This window comes from Debaryomyces fabryi (genome assembly GCF_001447935.2).
Source record: "Debaryomyces fabryi strain CBS 789 chromosome Unknown contig00086, whole genome shotgun sequence".
NCBI lineage: Eukaryota > Fungi > Ascomycota > Pichiomycetes > Serinales > Debaryomycetaceae > Debaryomyces > Debaryomyces fabryi.
Genome location: NW_015385512.1, coordinates 1 through 26,831, shown reverse-complemented (window position 1 = coordinate 26,831; position 26,831 = coordinate 1). Strand labels below are relative to the sequence as shown.

The following is a 26,831-nucleotide window of genomic DNA, read 5'->3' as shown; positions in this document are numbered from 1 at the left end:
GAATCTAAATATGTATCAAAATAAAACCCGATATTCAAACAATTGATGCTTTAAAAAAACCAGTAACCTTCTATTAAGTTGTAATTGAGCAAGGTTGAACAATTGCAATGAGTTAAATCAAAATAAAAAACTTTAAGATTAAATCACTATAATAAAAAATTAGCTTGGAAAGATAAAGTTAAACTAATTGATTCAAGAATTAGGTTTATATCAACTTAATGCTTTGAAAATTGGTTGCCGACAATTCTTTGTTGCATCAGTTAACTAATTTAATATAATCTACAAGAATACCTAAACTGTAAATTAGTTTGATTTACAAGTTGAGAGTTTTGTTTTGATCTGCAAAAATAAACAATAGATCTATCAGCGGTTATTCTAGTAATTGAAGTACAATTAATAATCTTGGAGTAATTAAGTCTAGAGGATATACTTATTAGATTTGTGAGTCATGAGTAGGTTTGTACTGGATACTTCTACTTCTCAAAGCTCTACAGCGAGGAATATTCGCAGATTCATTAGAGATACAGAGCTCAGTGATCATAGGTCAAATAGAGATACTTCTACGCTACCATCTACTACGAACCAGTCCAAAGAACCTGAAGATAAATATCTGACGAATGAGAGTTTCGAACCGTCGTTTCATTTTATTAATAAGAGTTTAATGGATCAAATCAATAAATCAGATCATATAGATAAGAGCCAATTATCAGACCAGATAGGACCCGTGAACATCTCGAAGAGTCAGAATGAGAATGGCAAGGAAAATATAGGGGGAAAGCCTGAAAATGAAGAGAATCAACCGAATAACGATGATAACGAGCAAAATAACGGCAATAATTCGTATCAGAATAAATTGAAATATTTGCCCAATTCTGATTTCAAATATGATACCAACAACTCGTATAGCATGAATTCGATGAATTCGCCTATTTCGATACCGAATACATTCAAATATAAATCACATCCTAATGCAAAAACCAAGTCCCAATTAGGTGCTTCTCAACTTACTCTTCCAGAAGAGGAGGAGCATTCTTTTCATAACCTTACTAAGAATCGAGATAGTTCCCAGCACGATACTAATACACCACCCATAAAAACTTCCACTATAAGACACGAAAATGAACAAGAGCAAGACCTTAATTCCTTAAATAATGCGGATTTTAATGCTACTCCTGATTGGATGCCAGAAGAACTAGTCGATAAATGGATACCAGCGAAGTCTTTTGAATTACAAAACCATGAAAACTTAGAGCAGCCAGATTTTGGATCGTCGGTAAGAATAACAAAGCAAACTGATACGAATAGGGATTTGGGCATGAACCTCCAGATGTTATCTACTAATACCATGATCCACAATTCAAAGCCCACGGCGAATGAGACCCCCATGTGGAAAAAAGCGTCAAAGGAATATGAGTTGAATAGAAATTCACAACCTCAATTGCATAATATTTTCCTTTCGATAGACAGTCTGAAAGATGAAGGCACAAACATAGATAAATTAGTATATGGCATCCCTGAAGCGCAACCTGAAAGGGAACATGAATCTGAACCAAACAGTAATTCGATCTCATCTACCTTATCAACTCCCATGGCCTCTATATCAAATAAGAGTGGTACAGCGTTAACAAAAGACCAAATAATTCAGTTGGAGAATATATTAGAAGGAGAAGGTAAAGGTAAGCCTAATGATTTCTTCTTGCACGTTCCAAATCCCGAATCTCCTTTGAAATTATTTGGAGATAAATATAATACTTTCACCAAGGGAAAATTAACTGATCTTCTACAAAAGATTAATACAAAGACTCCCTCCTCCGCAAAAGCATCAAAGCAAAGTACTGGAATGAAGAAAGATAAATATGGTGAAGCTGTACCGGAGTCTTCAAACCCACTTCAAGAGCCTCAGTTAAAAATTAAGAATTTTACAAAATCTGGAACTTACACTGAAGAGCAATTTCTTCAGAATGCAAATAATATATTCAATAATATTCAAAAGAGGGGCTTTAAGATGAATCAAGATATCACACATGATTTGAGCCATGCTGGTGGCAGACAACGTTCACTGTCATCTGCTGTAAATTCTCAATCTACAGCTACTTCAACACCTAAAAATATTAAGGTTAATGATATTGATAAAATTATGTCCGAGGATGAATATTCATCTTTTACAAGTGGTTTTGAAGAACAGGAAAGTACAGAATTTCCTCAATACAATACTGAAGGAGGCCATGACGGGACTCAACAAAACGAATATACTTCGTTTGATCAAAGCAACTCTGTAAAAGATAACGAAAACGCCAGTTACACGAATTTATCTCCGCGCAACTTACAAGCTTTACAAAGGGAATTGTCTCACTCGAACGAAAGTATGTATACAATCGATGAAGCATATACAGAAGATAAAATTCCGAATGAAGATTCCATTAAAGAACCAAGCCTAAATAAAGGTGAAAAATCAGATGGAAATGCTCATGAAGTTAAATATTTTGCCAGCAGACTAGAAGAATTGGAGAAAATGATGAAAAATCTTAATATAGATGCATACCAGGCTGATATTAAAAGATTGGAAATAGAAAACACCCGATTAAAGCATGAATTAAAAAGAAGAAGTGGAAGCGAAAATCATGGAAACGGTTGTGAAGTAGTCATTGACGATATTGATTTGACTAATGAAGACTTGAGTCAAATGCAAGATTTTATTAAGTGGAAACGTGCATCTGAATTACGCTTGCAAAATAATAATTCTTTGAATGGTTCTCCGACACTGAAGGTGAAAGAAAAGATTGGAAATCAACTTCCATTCATTAGAGGTAGAGTAGAGCCAGGAATTGATTTACCCATAGAATACGATAATATGATTCTTGATACAAAGAACCAGAAATGGATAGCAAATGACAAAGAAAATGAATATCACGGTAGTTTAGATTCAATCGAAGACTTATTGTCACGGTCAGAGGAAGATGATCAGAGAATAGATAATGCAGGTAGTATTCTATCAGAGAGTAAACTATCCACGAAAAATGTTCGTAAAAGAAATAATGATAGTAAATTGGAGGTTTCGTTCAATTTGCCTAATGCGACAGATGAAATGGATGAAACGAATCACGAACATGAAAGCAAATCCTCTTCTTTGAATAATGTTACGCATGTGTCTCAAATTAACGATATCACTTTTTCACAAACGAAGAAGAAATTAGTTGCTGTTATAACTGATGTTTTATCAGTAGGGCAAAATTTTAGATCAATTAACTGGGGGAAAGTGACAAATATAGCTATTTGTGGTTATCAGTTGGACAGTATAAAAGATCTTAATAAGTTTCTTCCTAGATTGAATAATGTGGACCTCTCAGATAATAGCATTAAATTTTTAGATGGGCTTCCCTCGAGGGTTCTAAATTTGAATGTCTCTCATAATGACATTGGACATATGACATCTTTCAACAGGTATCATGACTTGCAGCATTTGAACATTTCGTTTAACAACATGACCAATCTTTCAAATATGACTAACAATATTCATTTAACAGAGTTGATCGCCCCTAATAATCGATTGGTATCAATCGATGGTATCAAAAAATTGGAAAATTTGATAAAAATTGACGTCTCTCAGAATGACTTGATGGGAGAAATAAATTTCTCTAGCTTTAAACTACTGAACTTACAAGAGCTAAATATCTCAGAGAATAGCATTCAGTCATTAAATGGGTTAGAGTGTTTGCCAAGCTTGAGAATATTAAACGCAAATGAGAATCAAATCACAAATATCTCATGTATGGGGAAACATCACCACTTAAAGAAAATGCTTCTTAAACTAAACAACTTGCAAAGATTAAATTTAGAACCATATCCATTCTTAAGGTGCTTAAGGATTGATGGGAATAACCTAAATGTGGTCACTAATTTTAGCAAATTGAAATATTTGGAAGAGATCTCTTGCAAATCTCAAAATAACTCTGAAGTGATAAAGCATATGCTAAATGGATCTAGAGATGTACAGAAGTTAGATCTATCTGGAAATTTTCACTTTAACTTTTTCCCTGACTCAAATATTAACACATTAAATCATAACATGAATTATAATCCTTTCTTGAATTTAAATGTTTTAGTGCTCTCAGCAATGAACCTTTCTAAGCTTCCGACTGATTTTGCTTCTTTATTTCCAAATATCAGAGAATTAAACTTAAACTTCAATAATTTAAGTAATATTTCAGCTTTATCAAAAATGAGAAACATTAGGCGATTATATATGGTAAGTAATAATGTGAGGGAAATAGGAAGTGTCGTTGAGAGCTTAAATGGTGTGAGGAATACCTTGAGAGTATTAGATTTGAGATTAAATCCTATTAATATTTCCGTTTATCCTTATGTTTTTAATCCCCAGGAGCTAGACTATTTACAAGTGGAAATAGGAAATAAAACCGAGGGAGCTCCGATACAATTAGAAACACTAGATGATATAGAAAGCTTCGCCATCCACTATGAATCATTGACAAGGAATCATGAAGATTGGTCTGAAAGAGACTCTAAGTTTCTTTCTCATTTAAGATCTGATACAAATCTGGAAAGAGCCAAACATAGACATAATTATGAAACTTTATTGATAAACTTTTTCAATCACTTAAAAAAGCTAGATGGTGGCTTGATCACATACGAAAAAAGAACTTCCTTAGTAAAGAGGTCTCAATTAGAAGTAGAATAGGAATTAATTAGTCATAAATTGCATAGTTAAATATATATATAAGATCTATACAAAAATCACTCAATTGTATATGAATTGATCACGTACACTGTTAAATGTATTTAAAAATCCTTATTCAGGATTTTTGTTACTGCTTTTACCAGGCTTAGATTATTGATCAGTGGTTAAAACCACCTAACCAATTCTAGCAATCTCTTATTAAATATGTTCGGACAACAAAAAACTACACAGATCATTGTTCCTGAATGTTAAAGTTAAGAGTAATGTACTTTCAATAATTTGACAGGCTTCAGCAATAAAATTCTGTGGTTATTGCCTAATTAGGTAAGCGATCAAACAATCAATTTTTGTTCGATCTTACACTTTTCATTTCTTCATCGCATCTACTACAGGAATATCCTTTAATCAATCAATTTAATTAATAGTTGGATATTCAAATATTAAATTAGTCTAATCAAAGAATGTCAGGTGAAAGTTGGTATGTAATGGACCTTTTTTTCCTAGTTTATGGATACGTAACTGGGTCATATTTCCGCTTTGAAAGACTAGAATGTCATTTTTCAGAACTTTAAAATACTAACTTCAAAATAGGTTATTTATTTTAGCCGTTGTTGTTAATGCAGTTAACTTGTTTGCTCAAGTTTTCTTTACTATCATGTATTCTGATTTAGAGTGTGATTATATTAATCCAATTGAATTATGTAACAAATTAAATCCATGGTTTATTCCAGAAGCTGGTTTGCATGCTTTCATTACTGCATTATTCTTAGTTAACGGATACTGGTTTGTCTTTTTATTGAATTTGCCATTGCTTGCATTTAACGTTAATAAATTTTTGAATAAGAACCACTTGTTAGATGCCACAGAAATTTTCAGAACATTGTCTAAACATAAGAAAGAATCATTTATCAAATTAGGTTTCCATTTATTGATGTTCTTCTTCTTCTTATACAGAATGATTATGGCTTTAATTGCTGATGATAGCTAAGTAGGTTAGACGAATGATATTTTGCAGCAAGAAGTTCAAATTATCGAAACAGCCTATACTTATTCATGAAGCATTATAGAATTGAATAACTTTAATAATAATCACATTCAACTTCTGCATAAACAAGCTGTACTCTTTTACTTTATATTGTTTTATTATTTCAGTTTTTATCTATTTCTACTACTCGTCTTTAATATTTATATATTTATAATATGTAATTAAATTCTATTTATATACGTTTGATTACTATTATGAAAGCTCGCTCTCAATCTTGCTTAACTTTTTATTAATTAAGATCAATTTTTTGAACATGCCAGAGTTCGGATTGACTACTTTACTTAAGGAAAATATTTCTTTGTCAATCGTCTCTTTATTTTTGTTGATTTGCTCAGACTTTTCTGAAGAATCAAGATTTCCTGCTTTATATCCATCTACTGTACTAGATAAAAATTGTAATTTATTTGCCATTTTATTAAAAGTTTTGAATTTTGTTCTCTCGTCCTGATAATTGCCTCTCATTTTGTTCAATTCTGAACCTACATTCATATGACTTTTCTTCAACTCAAATATTCTATTTCTTAGTTCTGTTTTTTTTTTTTGAATCTCATTTATCTCTAGTGACATATCATGTATGTTAGCATGAGCGTCAAACAAGTAGCCTAAGTGGTGTAAAACATGATTCTTAAACTCATTATGGATCAATGATTCGTTTACTATCTGAGAGTCTGAATTTGTTGGGTTGAAATTTTCGATTAAATGCTTGAGCACATCCAAAGTATTTACTCTTAATCGTCTGTCTCGATTCTGATTTGTTATTATACGCTCAGTGTTGATATACATTGGTTTCTGGGTTTCGTTGGGTCTCATCTTTACAAGCGAAACCGGCTTTTTGTTTTCATGAATAATTGATCTTGAAGCTTTGCGCTTACGATGAGTTGGTTTGGAACTTGTCTTGTCATCAGGTTCTTTCTCAATTCTATAGCTAGGAATATCTTTCTTGTGTATTCTTGCTGATCTTCTGGGGGTTTCAACCAAGTTATCTTCGACACGAGAAGTCTCCTCTGTGCCTTTTCGTGGTCTCCCTCTCTTCCGTTTTATTTTAGGTGCAGCTTCAATTTCATCATCTTTGACAATCTTTCTAGGCCTACCTCTCCCTCTTTTAACTGGTTTCTCTTTGTTTTCTTCGTGATATACTGGCTCAGGATTAGTATGAGATGTGTTATGTTCATGAAAATCACTTTCGAAGTCATCTCCATCTTGGAAATCATTTGGGGTATCTTCGTTTGCTTGTTGAATTGTATCCTCTTCTTGACCAAAATCTTGGTTCTTTTCAATCTTAATACTCCTTGAAAGTGGCTTTCGGTTACTATGCATGGGGGCCGAATCTAACTGGCCTATGGGCAAAACATGCGTGTTTTCATCATTATCAGGCAGTGGATGGTCTATATTCATATCATTTGAACTTTCAGGATACATTGACGTACGACTTCTAAACCTAGGCAAGTCTTTAATGTCTTCATTATCTATAAGTGCAGATTTCAAGTTGTTTGACTCTCTTTCAATTGATATCTTTCTTCCAGTTTTAGATATAGTTGGGACGATCTTTAGCGTGTCTACCTGTACATTTCTCTTTCTAAAAACATAAATATTAGTTACTTGGTCTCCATAATATCGTTTATCATTAAAACATACCCTGGCCCTCTCTTTCTAAACTCCTTTTTGGCAAGCCTATCTTCGTTAGACATTATTAATGGCCTCTTTCGTAGTATATGTATGTATTTATTTTGATAAGAAGAATAATACAGTGCAACAGATAATTCGCACTAACTTGATAACATCCGAACATACATTCTCTCTACAAATAACAATATTAAAATAGTAAAAAATTATATTAACCATTCACTATCTTGGTTTTTTTAAGATGCACAATAAACTATACAATATATAAAATAATATTAAAAATTATCAAATAATTTATTGTTGGGAGAAGTGTTCCAATAAAATGTTTCTTTCATCGGAATCGTTACCCCAGTTCTTGACAACAACACAAGAAGCACCAACGACCTTTCTGGCGTTACCTTCTCTGTCTAATTGACATAAACCAGCCCATTCACCTAATAATTTGGCGTCAGAGACCTTGATCAATGGGATCTTTTCTTCTGGTTCGTTACATAAAGCTTCAACTAACTTAATAATAGATTCTTCGGTAACAGAGTCACATAAGACACATAATTGAGCTTCACCTCTAGATAAAGCCTTAGAGGCTTCTCTTAAACCTCTAGCTAAACCATCGTGAACTAAGGAAGTTCTTAAGACAACTTTTAAAGCATCCTCGATGGAAATAGAGCCGGATTCTTGTTGTTCAACGGCAACTTCTTCGACAACTGGTTGTTCTTCAACGTCAGACATATTTGATATAATTAGACTTCTTCGACAGGGATTTTCTGCTCAGTAAAGAACAAGAAGAACTATTATAAATGGTGCGCTTCGAAATTTTTCAGTATTGAGGTTAGCGCATGAACGGTATAAAAAAAAAAATCGAAAATTACACAAAGCTGTTCAAATCTTACTCGGGGCTTGAACCCTAATATACCAGGTAATGTGGTGTATATGACCACTTCAATGCAGTGAATATAGGGTATGTGGTGTCTAGCCTTTAACTAATGGGATAATATCATATATATGTATATATAGTACACGTTGTTTTCGTATTAGACATTAGTCGATTAATTTTCAAGCGTATAAATAAATAAGTCCAGGATATAGAAATATGGCAAATTTAGTGTTATATTAAATATCAAGAGTGAACAAGATAGTGTCAACTAAGTTGGGCCAGTAACGATGAAAACGGAATAGCCTAGCTAGGAAAACTCTTTATATAGGAAGGAAAAATGGATGAAAATTCATAATTCCATTTCGTCGGCACCGAATGGTTCATGATGACCTTCATCACTATCAAGCACACTGTCCAACATAGGTGAATCCATGTTGCTGGTTGTGCTGGCACCTTGAGCAGTTTTGGAATTGGTGCTTGGTGCTTGACGGTTGTTGTAATCGTCGTCTTCGTCTTCGAAATCGACATCGAAGAAGTCCTCATCAGAACCTGTAATTCTAGAGAAAATCAGTTTACATTCGCCAACAATTCCATCGTAACTGATTTCAGATGATGGCATGTTTGAGAAAATGATGTCTTCCGCATCTCTGATGGTGGTAGCGGAAACATTATTCTCTGGGTTTGGCGCTATGACATTGGATAAGTCAGGCTTTACAAAAGTCTTTTGGACATACCCAAGCTTGCAAACAATTTCTAATTTCTCTTGAGGAACGAAGTTTTGCAACGACTCCCCTAATTTAAAGGAATTGACCAATACAGGGGTACCTTGAGCACTTAAGACGAAATCCTTATCATCTAAAACTTCATCTAAATTATTAGACGATTCACGCAATATAGCCGACTCCATCTTTTCATGGGCACATTCCAAGTCTTGCTTTGCTTTATTCAAGTCCTGCTCGTTACTATGAGAGAACCAAACCGCTTGTCCTTCAGGACATACACCAGAACCTCCATTCTGTATTATAACTTGAACACTTTGTTGATTGTTTGATGGTAAAGAGTTAGGAGGGAATACAACAATTGCTGAGGTTTCTTGTTCTGACATCCACTCCTTGCAATCATTTTTCACAATAGTAACTAATCTCGTCACATTATAAGGCTTTAAGTTTTCTGTTATTTCATTATAACTTTTCTGCAAAAACTTCGGCATTTGAGTTGGTGATACAATCACCTTTTCGTTTATTTTGATATTACTACCATCATTGAACTTTGCAATTTTCAGCTGCGGATCATAATCAACTAAAGTAGTGTTTAGCTTATAAGTTGTACCAGCAACTGCAGCACTACGACAAAATCCTTGTGAGATTTCACCGGGACCACCATATTTCAGGACCATCACCGGAAAATTACCATAAACATCAAATGAGACCAAAAATCTCTTAATTCTAGTCAACGCCTCTGGTGTTTTCGTTGATGTCTTAGTGCATAATCCAATCGAATAAACTAACTCATTAATTTGAGGTGTTGCAAGATTGAAATTCTTAGTTAAAAACTCACCAATCGGAACGTTAGTATTATCGTGTATAATGCTTTTCTTATTCTCATCATTATTATCTTGTAAAACAAACTTTAAAAATTTCATAAGATATCTCTTGGTCACCAAAGATAACGACTGATCTGTGAAGATATCTTCTTTTGTAGTATTTGAAAGTTTCTTATTAAAGTTATCGTTTTCGAAAACATGAAAGTTACTTAAACTTTGAAATTCCAAGTACTTATAAACCCGGGATTTTATTAAGAGGGATAACAAGTCTGATTGGGCAAACATAATCTTAGGAGTCAAGTCAATACCATAATCCTTACTGTGGAATTGATCTTTGAGTTTTCCTCCAGGCATATAAAATTGTGCATCTTGGAAATGTTGAATCTTCCCTTGATTAACTTCCATACACCATTTCTTCAATTGATCTATCGTTAATGTCGAAGTCAGATCACCATAGTGATGTTTATTATCGATATGCAATATTTCAACACCTTGCCACGATAATGCCGCTGCCAATATACTCTCCACCAAACCTGTACCCATAATCAACACGTCACAATGGTCCATTTTCAAGCTGTGTTCTTGCGGCTTTTCTAACCCTGCTAAATGTGGGATAACAGGAGCAATATATGGCACACTAGGTCTTCTTTCTGCTACTGATTTTCGTCTTTCCGATCTATTGAATGAACTCATGATACCTTATCTCTTTCACGGATGAATCAATAATTAGACACCTTAACTCTATATAGCTATCCAAATTCCAATAAATCCTGCTTCTGTTTATCTTTTTCACTTGTAGAATCAATTGGGTCCCACAAATGACTTACGTTTTCTTCTCGTTACTCTTCCGATAATTCTTCGAGATAATTGAGGCAAATTCTGATAATCACTGAAACAATCGAGTAGAAATAAATAATTTAAACAACTGACTGTTACCGTGATAGGAATATAATTAAATATATCTGTTTTCAAGAATAAACTTACTTGGTTTTACGACTAATGATATAATAAATAAAAATTCTTATTAGAACAATCGTCGACTCCAAATTACACCCACGCACAGTTAAACGGTGTAATTTTTTTACAGACATTTACCGCGTACGCCATATCTTCTCACTAGAAATATCAATTTCCGGCAAGCAATAATGTTTCTACAAACAATGACGTAGACTGATCACATAGATTATAAAACTACATTCGATAATATTTCCATCTGTCAGTCTTGTTTCCTACAAAACATGATTCTAGTGGTGTGGATATTCTGGATTCCACAGCTATGGCAATTAAGAGCTAATAGTCATAAAGCCGATTATACCCGTTTGAGGTATTCTTCCGGCAAACCAAAATCTCTTCTAGGAGAAATTAGTGCGTTTATGGGACCCTCTGCAGTATGGCGCCTGTAACGATTTAAAACAATAGCGGGGGTATACCCAGTACTATCGATGACCTCTTGTGGTTGCCGCGGCCGTTAGCGGTAGCCAAAGGCAATTAGGGGGAGAAGGAATACTTCTGTCACTAATTGTCTATAATAACACGTGCAATAGTGTTAGCGGTCCAACGAGACATTGTTAGGTACACTATCACTCTTCACTCTCGCAGCCAGGACAAGTTTTATGATGCAACCGGTCCAAACGTTTTCATTATTTTTGGCATATTTTGACACTTCGTAACAATAAAATGGGGTTAGATGCACAAGCGAAACCTAGTGGATCGTTGCTCTTAGCGTGGCAAGTAAAAGACAAACATTGTCTAGTAATTGGGGGTGGAGATGTTGCATTAAGCAGAATACACCATTTGATTCGAGCACAAGCAAAGATCACAGTAATTGGCGGAACTAGCGAGAAAGGTATAAACGCAGGAATTTTGCAGTTAAATAAAGAAGGACATATATATAAGTTGTTGGAGAGGGACTATGAATCATCAGATTTGACCATGTACGAAAAGAGCAAACTTGATCTTGGAGGAGAAAAATTGTTTATTCATGATTTGATTAGTAGCAAGCATTATGCTGAAATCGACCAACAGGTGAAGAACGAGGTTTTTGCTAATGTGTGCTGTTGTATAGATGACTACGAGTTGTCTACTAAAATATACTATCAGTGTAAGTTTTTGAGATTGCCGGTCAACATAGCTGATAAACCTCCGCTATGCGATTTTTATTTTGGAAGCATGTTTAACCAGGATAATTTGCAGATAATGATTTCTACCAACGGGAAATCGCCGAGACTCCTGAAGCTTATCAAGGATAACATTGCTAAGCAATTTGAAGGCATTGATTTGAACAAGGCAGTTGAGAATTTGGGGTTGATAAGATCAAGATTAAGAGAGACGATTGTTATTGATGATGATTTAGTAAGTATTGATACCAGAATGACATGGATTAAGAAATTGACTGATTTCTTTACCCTCAAACAATGGAGTGACTTAGAGTTAGTACATGGAAACAATGATAGATTTGAGAGAGTAGATAAGATTATCAAGTACTTCCCAGAGTATCCTCCTCAAGATTACGATAGTTTCAAGCTAGCTTTATATAATTAATATCTTTAGCATAATCAATTTTGTATATTAGATTGCATTTACAAATCTACATTGGTATCTAAGTCTTCGTGAACGAAAACCTTTTTACCGCCACCACCTACGTAGTCCGCAACAATATGTCCATCACCTCTCAATTGGTATTGATAACTCATCAATCCTTCTAATCCAACTGGACCTCTGGCATGAATTTTGTTGGTACTAATTCCGACCTCAGTTCCAAAACCATATCTGAACCCATCGGCGAAACGGGTCGAGCAATTCCAGTAAACACCAGCAGAATCAATGGCTTTCATGAATGTCTCAGCAGTAGCCTTATTTTCAGTAATAATACTCTCTGTATGTTTTGACGAGTGCTCATTGATATGACTGATGGCATCAGCTGCAGAAGCAACTGATTTCACAGAAATATCGAACGATAAATATTCTTTATCAAATGCATCATCTGTTGCGTCCTTAATTAAATCTTGATCTGGGTTTGTAAGCTTCGATTTGATCTCTGGAACAACATGTGAAGTTACTTTGGCACTAATCAACGAATTTATGATTTTATTCAACTTTTCGCTGTCATTTGCGATATCTTGATGAATCAAAAGTTGTTCAACTGCATTACAACCAGCTGGGTAATTGGTCTTAGAGTCCACCAATACCCTTGTAGCCTTATCCAAATCAGCCTCCTTGTCAATATATATAGAACAAATACCGTCGGCATGGCCCAAAACTGGAATCTTTGTGTTTGATTTAATATTACGAACCAACTCGTTTGAACCTCTTGGAATAACTAAATCAATATATTTATCCTGCAGTAATAAATCACCAACTTCTTCTCGAGATTGAATCAATTGAATCGCAGGTCCTGGAACATCCGTCTCCTTATCTAAGGTAGTATTGACGATATCACTCATCACTTTAAAGGTTTGGTACGACTCTTTCCCGCCCTTTAATATAGCTGCATTACCAGATTTAATAGCTAATGCAGTGATATTAGCAATAACTTCTGGTCTTGATTCAAAAATAATCAATAAAACACCAATAGGTGCTGAGACTCTATATAAGTTCAAACCTTCGTCAATCTTTTTGGCCAAAGTACATTTTCCAACTGGATCTGGTAACTGAGCAACGTCCAAAATCCCTTGTAACATAGTGTCAAACTTTCCACTGTTAGATAAATCTAATCTTTTAATCAAAGATGAAGATAAGCTGCCCTTAACAGCATTATCCATATCAATCTTATTGGCTTCAATAATTTGTTCCTTGCTTTTCTGTAAGGCATCATGGATCTTCTGTAACGCTGAAGACCTTTGCTCATTAGATAATGTTTTTAAGAGAGAGAATGCATTGTTAGCATCCTTTGCAATAGATTCTGCCATGTCAACTTTCAGCCTATAATTTCTTCTTTCTTTCCGATACTATGCTTCATCATCTAAGTGAGTCAAATGTTACGAAGAGATATTTACGCACGTGATTGATCTGAGCCCGATAAATTTTGGTAACGTATTTACTTCTAGTTCTGGCATGCTAGTCTTAGCATAAGTCTGATTTAATCATACCAGTAAGGCATAAGCATAACCTATTAAGTCAATTAGCGAATTGGATTGAGTTTCAAGTGAAGTATAAGTTAATTTGAAGCTTGAACATGTCGTATTTCAATGATAGGAATAAAGATGATAATAGAATGAACAACACGAATGGTAATCATACAAGTCCATTTTCCGAACCAGAAAACCTTATAGATTTGGATTTGGATACTAGAAACAGCTACAATACAAACGTTGAGAATAGTCCTTATAGTCACGTAACGTCTCAGCAACAACATGCTCAGCCTGGTAATCCTTTCGAAGACAACTTCATCATATCAGATGACGAAATAGAAGGAGATGATACGTTTGAATCACTAGGACATGGTTCAAGTAGTCAGCGTAAGGTCCCATTATTGAGTACGGCCAATGATAAACCACAACAAAGGTCGGGATTATTTGGTGGATTACTTCCAAATAGGAATGACGAATACGTGGGAATGGAAAATGAGCCGGAAGAAAGACAATTTAAAGATAATAACTTGAATGATGGACTGTCAGATTTTGATATCCGCAAGATTTATCGTAAGACAAAGGCTAAATTTTCTCGATCTAATGCTGGAGCCGAAGATACAACTGCGATTCATAAGGGACCAAGACAAGTATACATCATGAACCATACCTTAAATTCTTCATATGGATACTATGGGAACCACATATCTACAACAAAATATAATTTTGCCACATTTATACCAAAGTTTTTATTTGAACAGTTTAGTAAGTATGCTAATTTGTTTTTCCTCTTCACATCTATTATTCAACAGGTTCCAAATGTATCACCAACAAACAGATATACCACTATTGGTACATTAACAATCGTTTTATTAGTCTCAGCTATTAAAGAAATCATGGAAGATTTGAAAAGAGCTGGTGCAGATAAAGAACTAAATAATACAAAGGTTTTGGTCTTAGATCCAAACTCGGGTGCCTTCAATTCTAAGAAATGGATTCAAGTCAAGGTAGGTGATGTAGTAAAGGTTAATAATGAGGAACCATTTCCAGCAGATTTATTGTTGGTTAGTTCTTCAGAACCGGAAGGTTTGTGTTATATTGAAACTGCCAATCTCGATGGTGAAACAAATTTGAAGATTAAACAAGCCAAGTCTGAGACATCGTACTTAGTAAATCCTAGAGATTTAGTGAGTGATTTATCAAGATCAGAAATATTGTCTGAACAACCGAACTCTTCATTATATACCTACGAAGGAAATTTGAAAAATTTTGCCTCAGTAGGTGATATCCCGTTAAGTCCAGATCAATTATTATTAAGAGGTGCTACTTTAAGAAATACTCAATGGATTCACGGAGTTGTAGTATTTACTGGCCATGAAACTAAGTTGATGCGTAATGCTACAGCAGCTCCAATTAAGAGCACAGACGTTGAAAGAATTATCAATTTGCAGATTATTGCCTTATTTTCTATATTGATCTTTTTGTCATTTGTGTCGTCCATTGGAAATGTAATTAAAATTAGTGTGGATAGTAAAGAGTTGGGTTATTTGATGCTTGGTGGCACTAATAAGGCTTCGTTGTTTTTTAAAAATCTCTTAACTTACTGCATTTTGTTTTCTAATTTGGTCCCTATATCTATGTTTGTTACAGTAGAAATTATAAAATTCTACCAAGCATATATGATAGGTAGTGATCTTGATATGTATTATGCTGAAACTGATACCCCTACGGGTGTAAGAACATCATCATTGGTAGAAGAATTAGGTCAAATTGATTACATATTTAGTGATAAAACAGGAACATTAACCAGAAACATTATGGAATTTAAATGCTGCTCAATAGGTGGTAAATGCTATACAGAGGAAATTACAGAAGATAATCAAGTACAATCACACGATGGCATTGAAGTTGGTTATTACAGTTTCGATAACTTGCATGAGCATTTGAAAGATACTTCCCTGCAGCAATCAGCCATAATCAATGAGTTTTTTACGTTATTGAGTGCCTGTCATACTGTTATTCCAGAAACAAATGACGTAGATGACACTATCAAATATCAAGCTGCATCCCCTGATGAAGGTGCATTAGTACAAGGAGCTGCTGACTTGGGTTATAAGTTCACGATTCGTAAGCCTAAGGGTATATCAATTAGAAATACTTTAACCGGAGTTGATTCTGAGTATGAGTTGTTAAATATTTGCGAATTTAACTCAACTCGGAAGAGGATGTCTGCGATTTTCAGGTGTCCGGATGGCGTTATTCGTTTATTTTGTAAAGGAGCTGATACTGTTATTTTAGAAAGATTATCAGATGATGGCCGTCCATTCGTCGATGCTACCTTGGCTCACTTAGAAAGTTTTGCAGCTGAAGGCTTAAGAACGTTATGTATTGCCTCAAAAATTATATCAGAAGAGCAATATAAATCTTGGTCTACTAGATATTACGAGGCTTCAACCTCCTTAGAGAATAGGTCTGAGAAATTGGATGATATTGCGGAAGTAATTGAAAATGACTTATTTTTGTTGGGTGCAACAGCCATTGAAGATAAACTACAAGATGGCGTCCCTGAAACAATTCACACATTACAGAGTGCAGGTATTAAAATTTGGGTTCTTACAGGTGATAGACAGGAAACTGCTATTAACATTGGTATGTCCTGCAAATTGTTAAGTGAAGATATGAATTTATTAATAATCAATGAAGAAACCAAAAATGACACTAAATTAAATTTACAAGAAAAGATATCAGCTATTCAGGAACATCAATATGATATGGAAGATGATACTTTGGAATCTTCGTTAGCTTTAGTTATCGATGGACATTCCTTAACATATGCTTTGGAGCCTGAATTAGAAGATATGTTTATTCAATTAGGTTCTCTCTGTAAGGCAGTTATCTGTTGTCGTGTCTCACCATTGCAGAAGGCACTTGTTGTAAAAATGGTTAAAAGAAAGAAGAAAGATTCTTTGCTCCTAGCCATCGGTGATGGTGCTAATGATGTATCAATGATTCAAGCTGCTCACGTTGGTGTGGGTATTAGTGGTCAAGAAGGTATGCAAGCAGCCAGAAGTGCAGATGTTTCTATTGGACAATTCAAGTACTTGAAAAAATTATTATTAGTTCACGGTGCTTGGTCCTATCAACGTATTTCGAATGCAATTCTTTATTCCTTCTACAAGAATGTTACTCTATACATGACTCAGTTTTGGTTCGTTTTTGCGAACTGTTTTTCAGGTCAATCAATCATTGAATCGTGGACTTTAACTTTCTATAATGTCTTTTTCACTGTATTTCCACCATTTGTAATGGGTGTTTTTGATCAGTTTGTTAATGCAAGATTATTGGATCGTTACCCTCAATTATATCAATTAGGACAGAAAAAAAAATTCTTCAACGTATCAATCTTCTGGGGTTGGATTGCTAACGGATTCTATCACTCAGCTATTATATTCTTGTGTTCAATATTTATTTATCAACACGGTGATCAATTGAGCAATGGATTGGTTGCCAATAATTGGACCTGGGGGACAGCTGTTTTTACCACATGTACTTTGACTGCATTAGGGAAAGCTGCGTTGGTTGTCACCATGTGGACTAAGTATACTTTACTTGCAATCCCTGGATCTTTCCTTTTATGGATAGGCATTTTCCCAGCATACGCGACTGTCGCTCCTATGATTAATGTTTCTCAAGAATACCGTGGTGTGTTGAAAGCGACATATCCATCCCTTACCTTTTGGAGTATGGTTTTTGGCGTTTCAGTATTATGCCTTCTTAGAGATTTTGCGTGGAAATTTTTCAAAAGAAGCTATAGCCCTGAAAGTTACCACTATGTTCAAGAAATACAAAAATACAACATTCAAGATTATAGACCAAGGATGGAACAGTTTCAAAAGGCTATTAGAAAGGTGAGACAAGTTCAAAGAATAAAGAAACAGAGAGGTTTTGCATTTTCTCAAGTTGACAACCAGAATCAAGAAAAAATTGTTAGATTATATGATACAACCAAAAAGAGAGGTGTTTTTGGTGAATTATCAGAAGGTAACTAAGTTATATAGGATCAACTTCAGAACATTATAGGATTATTTTAATCATTAATTTGTAATAAAACTACATCATGATTCATATTTGTGTATGCACGACTTTTAGCATCGACTTTAAATTTTTGTATCATGGTATCAACTGCTATTATTTCTCTGTATGAAGACGATATATTAGGGTACCATCTGTAATGAGCGAACAACCAGCGTCTGATAAGCTGCAATCAGCGGAAAAGGTGACACCTGATGCATCTGCTACTGTCCCGGCTGGGGAAAAACAACTATCAAATAAAGAGTTGAAAGAATTAAAGAAGAAAGAGAAGGCAGCCAAAAGAGCTGCTCAAAAGGAAGCAAGTGGTATCACTCCCGAACAGCAAGACCAATTGGCACAACAAAAAATGGAAAGGAAGAAACAGCAACAAACTGCTACGAATACAAATTTAAAGAAACAATTGAATCAAACATTGATTAAAGATGCCAGCGCTAAAAAGAAAATTCCAGCCTTGTTCAGTCATTTGGAAACTAGGGAACAAAGAAATGCATCTTCGCCATCGATCTCTCATATTGTGCATCCAGCGATATTATCATTAACTTTGAAATACTCCAACTATAAAATTGTGGGATCTATTTCAAGATTGAGAAATATGTTAGAAACTTTCAAGGTAGTTATAAGCGACTATCAAACACCACCAAATACAACTTTAACTAGACACTTGACAGGTCATTTATCTCATCAAATTGAATATTTGAAGACAGCACGTCCATTATCTGTATCCATGGGAAATGCAATTAGATTGTTGAAGCAAGAAATTTCCCATATCTCGATTGATACCACAGAGCAGCAGGCAAAGGAAATATTAAATCAAAGAATTGACGATCTTATCAAGGAAAAAATTGACTTATCTGATATGCTCATAATCGAAAATGCATCAAAGCATGTCACAAATGGCTCCACCATTTTAACTTTCGGACATTCACATGTATTAGAAAACTTGTTTAAGTACTGTGTTAATCAACAAAACAAGAAATTTAACTTAATAATTGTTGATTCTAGGCCGCTATTCGAAGGAAAGAATTTGTTAACTAACCTAGTAAATACGAACTATTCACCTAATATAGAGGAAGCCAACAACTCTGATGCAGAGTCTGCAACTAGGAAGATCTACAAGCTGAAGCCTATTACGCAGGATCATCTTAAAGTACAGTATGTTTTGATCAACTCATTATCATCTACCATACTAGAAGACGTTGATTGCGTATTTTTGGGTGCACACGCGATGTTATCTAATGGTCGTCTCTTTTCTCGTGTTGGTACTGGTTTAATTGCCATGATGTGCCACACAAGAAACATTCCGGTATTGGCCTTTTGTGAGTCTATTAAGTTTTCAGATAAAGTTCAGTTAGACTCTGTTACAACTAATGAATTGGCGGATAGTGGAGACTTGATACAGGACATCGGTTCAAAGAAACCGCCACAGAAGAAATCATTTGCTTTGGAGCAATTTATAAAACAGTGTGAAGAAGAAAAAACTAAAGCCACCAACAATTTGAACAATAAAAATAAGCAGCAAAAACAAAAGAATAGTAATACCGATGAAGAAATATCTGGAAAAGATACAAATGAATCTCTTTTGAAGAACTGGCAGGATATTGATAATTTGAATATTTTGAATATTATGTATGATTTAACTCCTCCGGAATATATAAAGAAAGTTGTCACTGAGTTAGGTGCTTTACCGCCTTCATCAGTTCCTGTCATTTTAAGAGAATACAAAAGTGCTTAAATAGTTTGAATAGATATATATATATAGTACTTATTGAAAGCTGTACAATCTAGAAGATAATGTAACGATCTGTAAACATTCGCGCTCGATCTGTATTTGATCTTTTTTGCCATCCAGTATGATTTCTCTTTAGACATATGAGAAAGATTAGCTGACATATAAGTAGATTGTTTTGAATAATAGATTCTAATAATATAGATTAATACCCACAATGTCAGAAAGCGAATTGACCTTGATAAATAAGGTTGAGCTTCGTATAGCACTAGCAGAAGATGACAAGAAATTCGAGGAAACATTAAAATTATATCTAGCTCCGTTACTCTTGAAATTGGGTAGTCCTTATACTGAAGTAAGACAAGCCATATTGAAGATAATCCAGTACCTAATTCCTCGAATTTCTGCAGCAAGAACTATTAAATTACCTGTTAATGCATTATTGGACCAAGTCAAAAACCCAAAGCTACCAGCTGGAGAGGGTCCTCCTCTAGTACGATTGTATTCGTTATTACTTATATCAAGGTCTATTGAGAGGTTGTCTCCCGAGGAAAAGAAGGATTTGGTACCAAAAGTTATTGAAAATATAAGCACGTATCCTACAAGTGTAACTTCAAGGTTATTTAATGTATTTTGCAAACTTTTAGATTGTTGGAAAGTTCCAGAAAGAGATTCAAAAGAATACAGTGAAATGAACATATTTTTACGTTTTGATAAACATCCTCAGGATGAAGAGTTTCTTTCCAGAGCGATAAGTAAATTTCTATTATTGCAGCCCAACTCAACTACTAACCCACTTCAATCTCCTGGTTTAAGTACAGCAGATACGGCTTTTTTTACGCAAGATGCTGGTGTATCCTACAAGTCATCACAGGAAATATATGCGGTCAAGTTACGTTTATTAGAATTTCTAAAATCTGGTTTTCAATCGATAAATATGGCTATTCCCTTGTTGATTGCGTCTTGTGATTCATCATCTTCAATCAGTGACCCATCAGAAATTCTTTTCAGAAAGCTTGACATAAATCTTGAAGATTCTTCATTTATTAATTCATTAGTAGAGTTATTTCTCGGCTCATCTGCAACATTTACTCCCCCTGTTGGACCTGTATTACAGGAAAGAATTCTATCTATATTACTCAAAAGCCAGTATGCAGCTAAGCATTCGGATATATCAAAACTATCTAGTGTTGCATTAGCATCTGATTATTCTAAGTTGAAAAGGACGGCTGTCCATTTTATAAAATGGGTAAGTAAAAATAATGCTGAGAACGAAAGCCTTGAATCAGTTAAAGAATTTAATATTGACATGGCGGCTCAACTCAGGAGTAATTTAATGGGCGAAGGCTGGCCTCGAATAGATATGGCCGGCGTCAGAAACTATTCTTCCGCTATTAATCAACGGCTGTTACAATACGAAGCATTGGGGAATATTTTAAAATCTAACCCTGAGTTGATTTTGGAAGATTTCACATACTTTGAATTTTTATTTCAGTCACTTGAGGGAGAGGAATCTGATTTAAGATCGGCCATTCAAGATGCACTCTCTGGGTTGACTATTCACTTACCAAAAATTTCTACAATCTCAAAAAATAAGCTCAAAGCTTTGGCTAAAAAGTATCTCAGTGAAGATAAAATTGAATTAAAAGAAAATTTACATTCCTGTCGATATATTGCAATAAAATACATAAATTGTGCTTTCCCGTTTAGCGATTCAGAAGCGAGAGTTTTATGCATTTTTGGAACGTCGAAGGATAATAGACCAGATACTATTGAAGAAGCACAAAGAGGTCTTCACCCATATTGGTTCAATATTTTGCAATCTTCCAATACACTTGAATTTAGAGCGACTTCTGATTTACTAGGTAGTAACTCTAAGGCGGAATTTCCATCCTTTTCTGACATTGTTTTTACATTGAAAGCAGAATTAAATACCGCCGAAGATCAAAAAAATTCTACATTGTTTGGTTGTATGGCATGTGGTATTCAATTTATTCTCCACACGTTGGTTATGCAGTCAATTTCTAGTAAGTCTACAGTCGTTGTACCAGATGAAGAGTGGTTAGTGAGAATTGACAAGGCTATTGATGTCGATCGAACCGTTATTGATTGTTTGATAAAAGAGATTAGATTGGTTTCTCAAGAAGACTCTACAATGGATAATAATTCTAAGTCTTATGAAAGCTCTTTCAGGGTATTTTTATCAATCATATTTGATTGTTTTATTGGCCAATATAGAAATAATAATAAAATTTTATCCAATATTACTTACGGTACCATATTTACGAAATTAATATCATTATCTCCTTCAAGCGTTATTGAAAAGCTGGCTCCATTTATATCTGATTTATTACTGATATCAAACGATCGATCTTTGAATGAATCTTCATCCATACAGATTGCCAAATCAATCGGTGTTATTGCAAGTCATCCAATTAATGACAATTTGGGAATTAATAACTTACTCAATAACCTAGTAATAGAGGACTTGCAGAGTCCGCCTTTGAAGAGCAAATTACTTATTGCTGCTTATGTGTTGTCTAGACTAGCTCTCCGTAAAAGAATCGAGTTTATTGATTCTGAATTGCTAGTTGCATTTTGTGATAAGCTTTTGGATGCGCTTCAAAATCTGAATACTTATAGCATTAGCTTAGAATGTGTTTCGCAAATAGCAATATTTGGTGTCTTGGGCCCAGAGCTTGAAGTTGACGTCAGAGTTAAAACATTCGTGAGCAAATTCGTTGAAGAAATTAAACCAAGGGTCAAAAAGTGTGATGAGAGGTCTGTTTTGACGTTATCTCATCTTGCCATGGCTTGTAATGATGCAACTGATACAAAAAAACTTAACGAATATGAAAAATTGGTGTATGATACTCATGTTTCCAAACAAATTGAATATGTATTTACAAGTGGAGAAGCTTTTACTATTCTCGCAGCTGGATGGGATTCTAAAGTTCTTGAAAGACAAATGGATATTCAAGATGAGTCCATAGAGTATATCCCATCGAATACTTTAAGGCTTCCATTAATTTTGAAAGTTACATTAGAGTCCTGTAATAATACTAAACCTTCTTTGAGAAAAGCAGGATGTATCTGGTTGTTGTCTTTAGTTCAATACTGTGGTCATCTCAGCGATATTAAAGACCGTGCTACAGAGATTCATCTCACGTTCATGAGATTTTTAGCTGATAGAGATGAACTAGTTCAAGAATCGGCATCCCGTGGTTTAAGTATTGTTTATGAAATGGGAGATCATAATTTAAAAGACACCTTAGTACGTGGCTTGTTAAAATCGTTCACTGATTCTAATTCATCGACATTAGCAGCAGGTTCGGTTGGCCATGAAACTGAGTTATTTGAACCTGATTTATTGAAGACAAATGATGGTTCGGTATCAACATATAAAGATGTTTTGAATTTGGCATCTGATGTTGGTGATCCTAGTTTAGTTTATAAATTTATGTCCTTAGCAAAATCTTCTGCATTATGGTCTTCAAGGAAGGGAATGGCTTTTGGTTTGGGATCAATTTTATCTAAATCTAGTCTTGATGAATTAATTTCGTCTAACAAGGGCCTAGCTAATAAGTTGATTCCTAAATTATACAGGTACAGGTACGATCCGAACTCTTCTGTTTCCAAATCAATGAATGACATATGGAATGCATTGATTAAAGATTCTTCGAAAACAGTTAACGATAATTTTGATTTAATTTTAAATGAATTATTGAAAGAAATGGGTAATAAGGAATGGCGTGTTCGACAAGCAAGCACTGCTGCGCTCAACGATTTATTGCAAACTGTCCCTTTGGAAGCATATGAAGAAAGTATTGAGCAAATTTGGGGTATGAGCTTTAGAGCAATGGATGATATAAAGGAAAGTGTCCGTAAGGAAGGGTCTGGCTTGACAAGGTCATTAGCAACAACATTGACAAGAACAGCCGATGTTAAATCTGGCGTATCTACTAATAAAGCAAAGAAAGTTCTTACTAATTTGATACCATTCTTGTTAGGTTCTAAGGGTTTACTTTCAGACGCTGAAGATATTAAGAAGTTTGCATTAGATACGATATTAAAATTATGTAAAGTGGGAGGATCGGCAATCAAGCCATTTATACCAAACTTGCTTGACAATTTTATTAATCTTATGTCATCTTTGGAGCCTGAGGCAGTTAATTATCTTGTATTGAATGCAGATAAATATAACATGAAAAGTAATGATATTGATGCTCAAAGATTACAGAGTCTCGGGCATTCACCAATGATGGATGCTATTGAAAAATTATTAGACTCGCTAGATGATTCTTTAATGCCAGGTACAGTGCAAATCTTACAACAATCAATTAAAAGATCAATAGGCTTACCATCAAAAGTATGTGGTAGTAGGGTTTTAGTAAGTTTAGTTATTAAACATCTTGAGCTTGTTAAGCCCTACGGTGACCAGTTATTGAAGACATGTATTAATCAACTCGGTGACAAAAACGATACTATTGCATCATCTTATGCTACAGCTGCAGGATATTTGTGCCGAATTTCATCGATTGATAAAATTATTGAATACTCCAAAGTTTTACTGAAACTTTACTTTGAGAGCGATGATGATAGAAGTAGGGAGATTGCAGGTATTGGTAGTGAGAGTATGTCAAAGTATTCTGGTGATAAGTTTGAATTAGTTTTATCTGCATTTTTGCCTCTAGCATTTATTGGGAAGTATGATAGTGTAAAAAGTGTCAAAAAACCGTTTGAAAGAGAATGGATCGAAAGTACATCTGGTAATAACTCAATCAAGTTGTACATGAAAGAAATTTGTGACATCTGCGAAACCTATTTAACTTCTAATCAATATGGAATAAGAAAAACTATTGGGAAGGCTATAGTAGCTTTATGTGATTCTATTGAAGAAACTACGACCTTCCCCCAACAGATCATGAATGAATTATTCAATATTTTGATTGAAGCATGCAAAGGAAAATCCTGGTCCGGGAAAGAATTGGTATTAGAATCACTTGTGTCAATTTCCGTAAAATCCAAGTCGTTGATTAATAATGACAATGTATTATTCAACAAGCTAAACAAAGTGATTTTGACAGAAGCAAAGAGGAGAAATAAAGAATATCAAAAACACGCAGTTAAGCTAATGGGCAAGTATTTGAAGGAATTTCCGTCTGATGAGTTAGTAGAAACATATGTGGGCTTGATGACTGATTTGTTATCTGATGCTTATTATGAAGATTCAGACGACGAAATGGAAGATGAGAAGCCTGGTAAGATAATGGTTAAGTTGGAAGAGGACAGATTATTGTTCATTCAAAATTTATTCGACACAGTAGCCATGCCAATCAATAATAGTTTATGCAAATTAATGTTGAAAAGTTCAATCAACTTGTTCAAGTCAAAAATTGATGTTACGTGGAGATCAAAAGTTCAAATCAATCAGTGTCTTTTGAGTTTTATTAAAGACTTGATTAGCAATGACATAACCATTGATAATGAAGAAATGGAACTACTATATAGTAATTGGAAATTATTGGAAGGTGAGTGCTTGCAATCAAATAGCATTGAAAATGTAAAAATTCAATTCATAAGATTTAGCAGGATACTTATTATGTACTTCGAAAAGGTAAACGAAGTCAAGAAGGCTCAAAATCTTACAAGTTCTTTAACAGAATTTCGGAATACTGAAAATTCGGCAATTATTCAAAGTGAGTTATTAAAGGTTAACGATTAAACCTTCGGAATGCTTTCTCTCTACTTCATACCGATTATTTTCATAATTTTACTATAAACAATAAATAAGTAGAGGATTACGAATATCTAAATTATTTCGAACATTTAAACTACATAGAAATATACTTTATTTTAATCAATCATTAAATTATAATAAGATACTATTATATTTGTATAGTTGTTGATAAGATTACTAGGATTCAGTATCCAATCCCTTACTCTTTAATAATACCTCTGATTTAGCAATGAAATCTTTGGCGTACTCTTTAGTGAAACCTTTAGAACCCAAGACAGCTTGGCCTTTGTTATTAAACATCGCTCCACTATGATTCTCGATGTCTGGGCTTACAAATAGTGGTACAATTTTCTTTGCATAATCATCGGCACTTTGATTAAACCACCCGATAAGCGATTCAGCTACTGTGTGAAGTATACCATTGCCGAACAAATTGCTACGAATATTGGTTCTGATCAAACCAGGATTTAACCCGTAAAAACCAACATATTTATAACGTTCTGCCAGGTCAACAACGAGTGCTTCATTACCAGCAACCGTGTTCATATGTGCTTGCATCGTACCATAGCTTTTCTCTTGATTGAGATTATCAATAGTCCCAAGCTGATCATTCCCTGGAAAGCCCATGATAAAAATTCTTTTATTAAATCCTAGCTCACTCTTGGATTTCTCGAATGTAGGAGCAATCGTTCGTATCATTGCTAGACGATTTAAATAACTAACAGCCATATCACGCTCTAGTCCTTCTCCAGTCTCTTCTCGTTTTGAAGAAGCAAAGATACCAGCAGTGAAAATAGCAATATCTAATTTATCTTGTGGAAGTTCCTTTGCAATTCGCTTTGCTTCGGCGATAGAACTGAGGTCACCCTTTATAAAATTAATCCCCTTGACATCACTATCTCTAAAAGTTTGTCCAACAACAAAGACATTAGCTCCACTCAAAGCCAAAAGACGACTGATGGCACGACCAATTCCCCCAGTACCACCAATAACGGCAACATTTAAAGGTTTGAAATCAATTGTATTGGGATCTTGATACTTCCACTGTACGCTATTATCTACTTTCATTATATCTTGTTAGACACTTACTTTCAAGATTCATGAATAGGAATAATTACCCTACTTATAGTTCAGCTTAATATTGCTCACTAATAGCGTCGATTTTTTGCATCCATTGCTGAGTAATAGGTTTTAACCAGCATTAAAATAAAAATACAGCGCTTGAATCTAATGCATATGGCAGAACGCTAAACAGAAGTTTATTATACTCTACTGGACCTGAAGCTTTGTAAGGATGATAGTTATTACTATCCTTCCATATATTTACTTCATGATAGAAAATTAACGACCTTCAATTTCAGATAAACTTACAAGAACAATTAATATACAGCAATAAAAAAATATATTAACTATATAACTTATTGA

At 34.4% G+C, this 26,831-nt stretch overlaps 11 protein-coding genes across 11 annotated transcripts; 6 read left to right on the top strand and 5 right to left on the bottom strand.

Moving 5' to 3' along the window:
* Positions 1 to 448: 448 nt before the first annotated feature.
* Positions 449 to 4,696, top strand: AC631_03758 (uncharacterized protein; the record flags this gene model as incomplete). The annotated part of the gene is made up of 1 exon (XM_015612587.1): positions 449 to 4,696. The coding sequence occupies one exon, from the start codon at positions 449 to 451 to the stop codon at positions 4,694 to 4,696; it is 4,248 nt and encodes a 1,415-aa protein (XP_015466583.1).
* Positions 4,697 to 5,351: 655 nt separating this feature from the next.
* On the top strand, positions 5,352 to 5,684 carry AC631_03757 (cornichon family protein; the record flags this gene model as incomplete). Its single annotated transcript, XM_015612586.1, has 1 exon — positions 5,352 to 5,684. The coding sequence occupies one exon, from the start codon at positions 5,352 to 5,354 to the stop codon at positions 5,682 to 5,684; it is 333 nt and encodes a 110-aa protein (XP_015466582.1).
* Positions 5,685 to 5,933: 249 nt separating this feature from the next.
* On the bottom strand, positions 5,934 to 7,136 carry AC631_03756 (uncharacterized protein; the record flags this gene model as incomplete). Its single annotated transcript, XM_015612585.1, has 1 exon — positions 5,934 to 7,136. One exon carries the CDS (start codon positions 7,134 to 7,136, stop codon positions 5,934 to 5,936), a length of 1,203 nt encoding a protein of 400 aa, XP_015466581.1.
* Positions 7,137 to 7,658: 522 nt separating this feature from the next.
* RPS12 (40S ribosomal protein eS12) lies at positions 7,659 to 8,093 on the bottom strand (the record flags this gene model as incomplete). Its single annotated transcript, XM_015612584.1, has 1 exon — positions 7,659 to 8,093. The coding sequence occupies one exon, from the start codon at positions 8,091 to 8,093 to the stop codon at positions 7,659 to 7,661; it is 435 nt and encodes a 144-aa protein (XP_015466580.1).
* Positions 8,094 to 8,587: 494 nt separating this feature from the next.
* AC631_03754 (GTPase-activating protein) lies at positions 8,588 to 10,474 on the bottom strand (the record flags this gene model as incomplete). The annotated part of the gene is made up of 1 exon (XM_015612583.1): positions 8,588 to 10,474. The coding sequence occupies one exon, from the start codon at positions 10,472 to 10,474 to the stop codon at positions 8,588 to 8,590; it is 1,887 nt and encodes a 628-aa protein (XP_015466579.1).
* Positions 10,475 to 11,458: 984 nt separating this feature from the next.
* Positions 11,459 to 12,322, top strand: MET8 (bifunctional precorrin-2 dehydrogenase/sirohydrochlorin ferrochelatase; the record flags this gene model as incomplete). Its single annotated transcript, XM_015612582.1, has 1 exon — positions 11,459 to 12,322. One exon carries the CDS (start codon positions 11,459 to 11,461, stop codon positions 12,320 to 12,322), a length of 864 nt encoding a protein of 287 aa, XP_015466578.1.
* Positions 12,323 to 12,360: 38 nt separating this feature from the next.
* Positions 12,361 to 13,689, bottom strand: PRO2 (glutamate-5-semialdehyde dehydrogenase; the record flags this gene model as incomplete). The annotated part of the gene is made up of 1 exon (XM_015612581.1): positions 12,361 to 13,689. One exon carries the CDS (start codon positions 13,687 to 13,689, stop codon positions 12,361 to 12,363), a length of 1,329 nt encoding a protein of 442 aa, XP_015466577.1.
* Positions 13,690 to 13,955: 266 nt separating this feature from the next.
* AC631_03751 (aminophospholipid-translocating P4-type ATPase) lies at positions 13,956 to 17,897 on the top strand (the record flags this gene model as incomplete). Its single annotated transcript, XM_015612580.1, has 1 exon — positions 13,956 to 17,897. One exon carries the CDS (start codon positions 13,956 to 13,958, stop codon positions 17,895 to 17,897), a length of 3,942 nt encoding a protein of 1,313 aa, XP_015466576.1.
* A 182-nt stretch (positions 17,898 to 18,079) lies between these two features.
* On the top strand, positions 18,080 to 19,672 carry GCD2 (translation initiation factor eIF2B subunit delta; the record flags this gene model as incomplete). The annotated part of the gene is made up of 1 exon (XM_015612579.1): positions 18,080 to 19,672. The coding sequence occupies one exon, from the start codon at positions 18,080 to 18,082 to the stop codon at positions 19,670 to 19,672; it is 1,593 nt and encodes a 530-aa protein (XP_015466575.1).
* A 211-nt stretch (positions 19,673 to 19,883) lies between these two features.
* Positions 19,884 to 25,391, top strand: ECM29 (Ecm29p; the record flags this gene model as incomplete). The annotated part of the gene is made up of 1 exon (XM_015612578.1): positions 19,884 to 25,391. The coding sequence occupies one exon, from the start codon at positions 19,884 to 19,886 to the stop codon at positions 25,389 to 25,391; it is 5,508 nt and encodes a 1,835-aa protein (XP_015466574.1).
* Positions 25,392 to 25,583: 192 nt separating this feature from the next.
* Positions 25,584 to 26,474, bottom strand: AC631_03748 (uncharacterized protein; the record flags this gene model as incomplete). Its single annotated transcript, XM_015612577.1, has 1 exon — positions 25,584 to 26,474. One exon carries the CDS (start codon positions 26,472 to 26,474, stop codon positions 25,584 to 25,586), a length of 891 nt encoding a protein of 296 aa, XP_015466573.1.
* Positions 26,475 to 26,831: the final 357 nt, after the last annotated feature.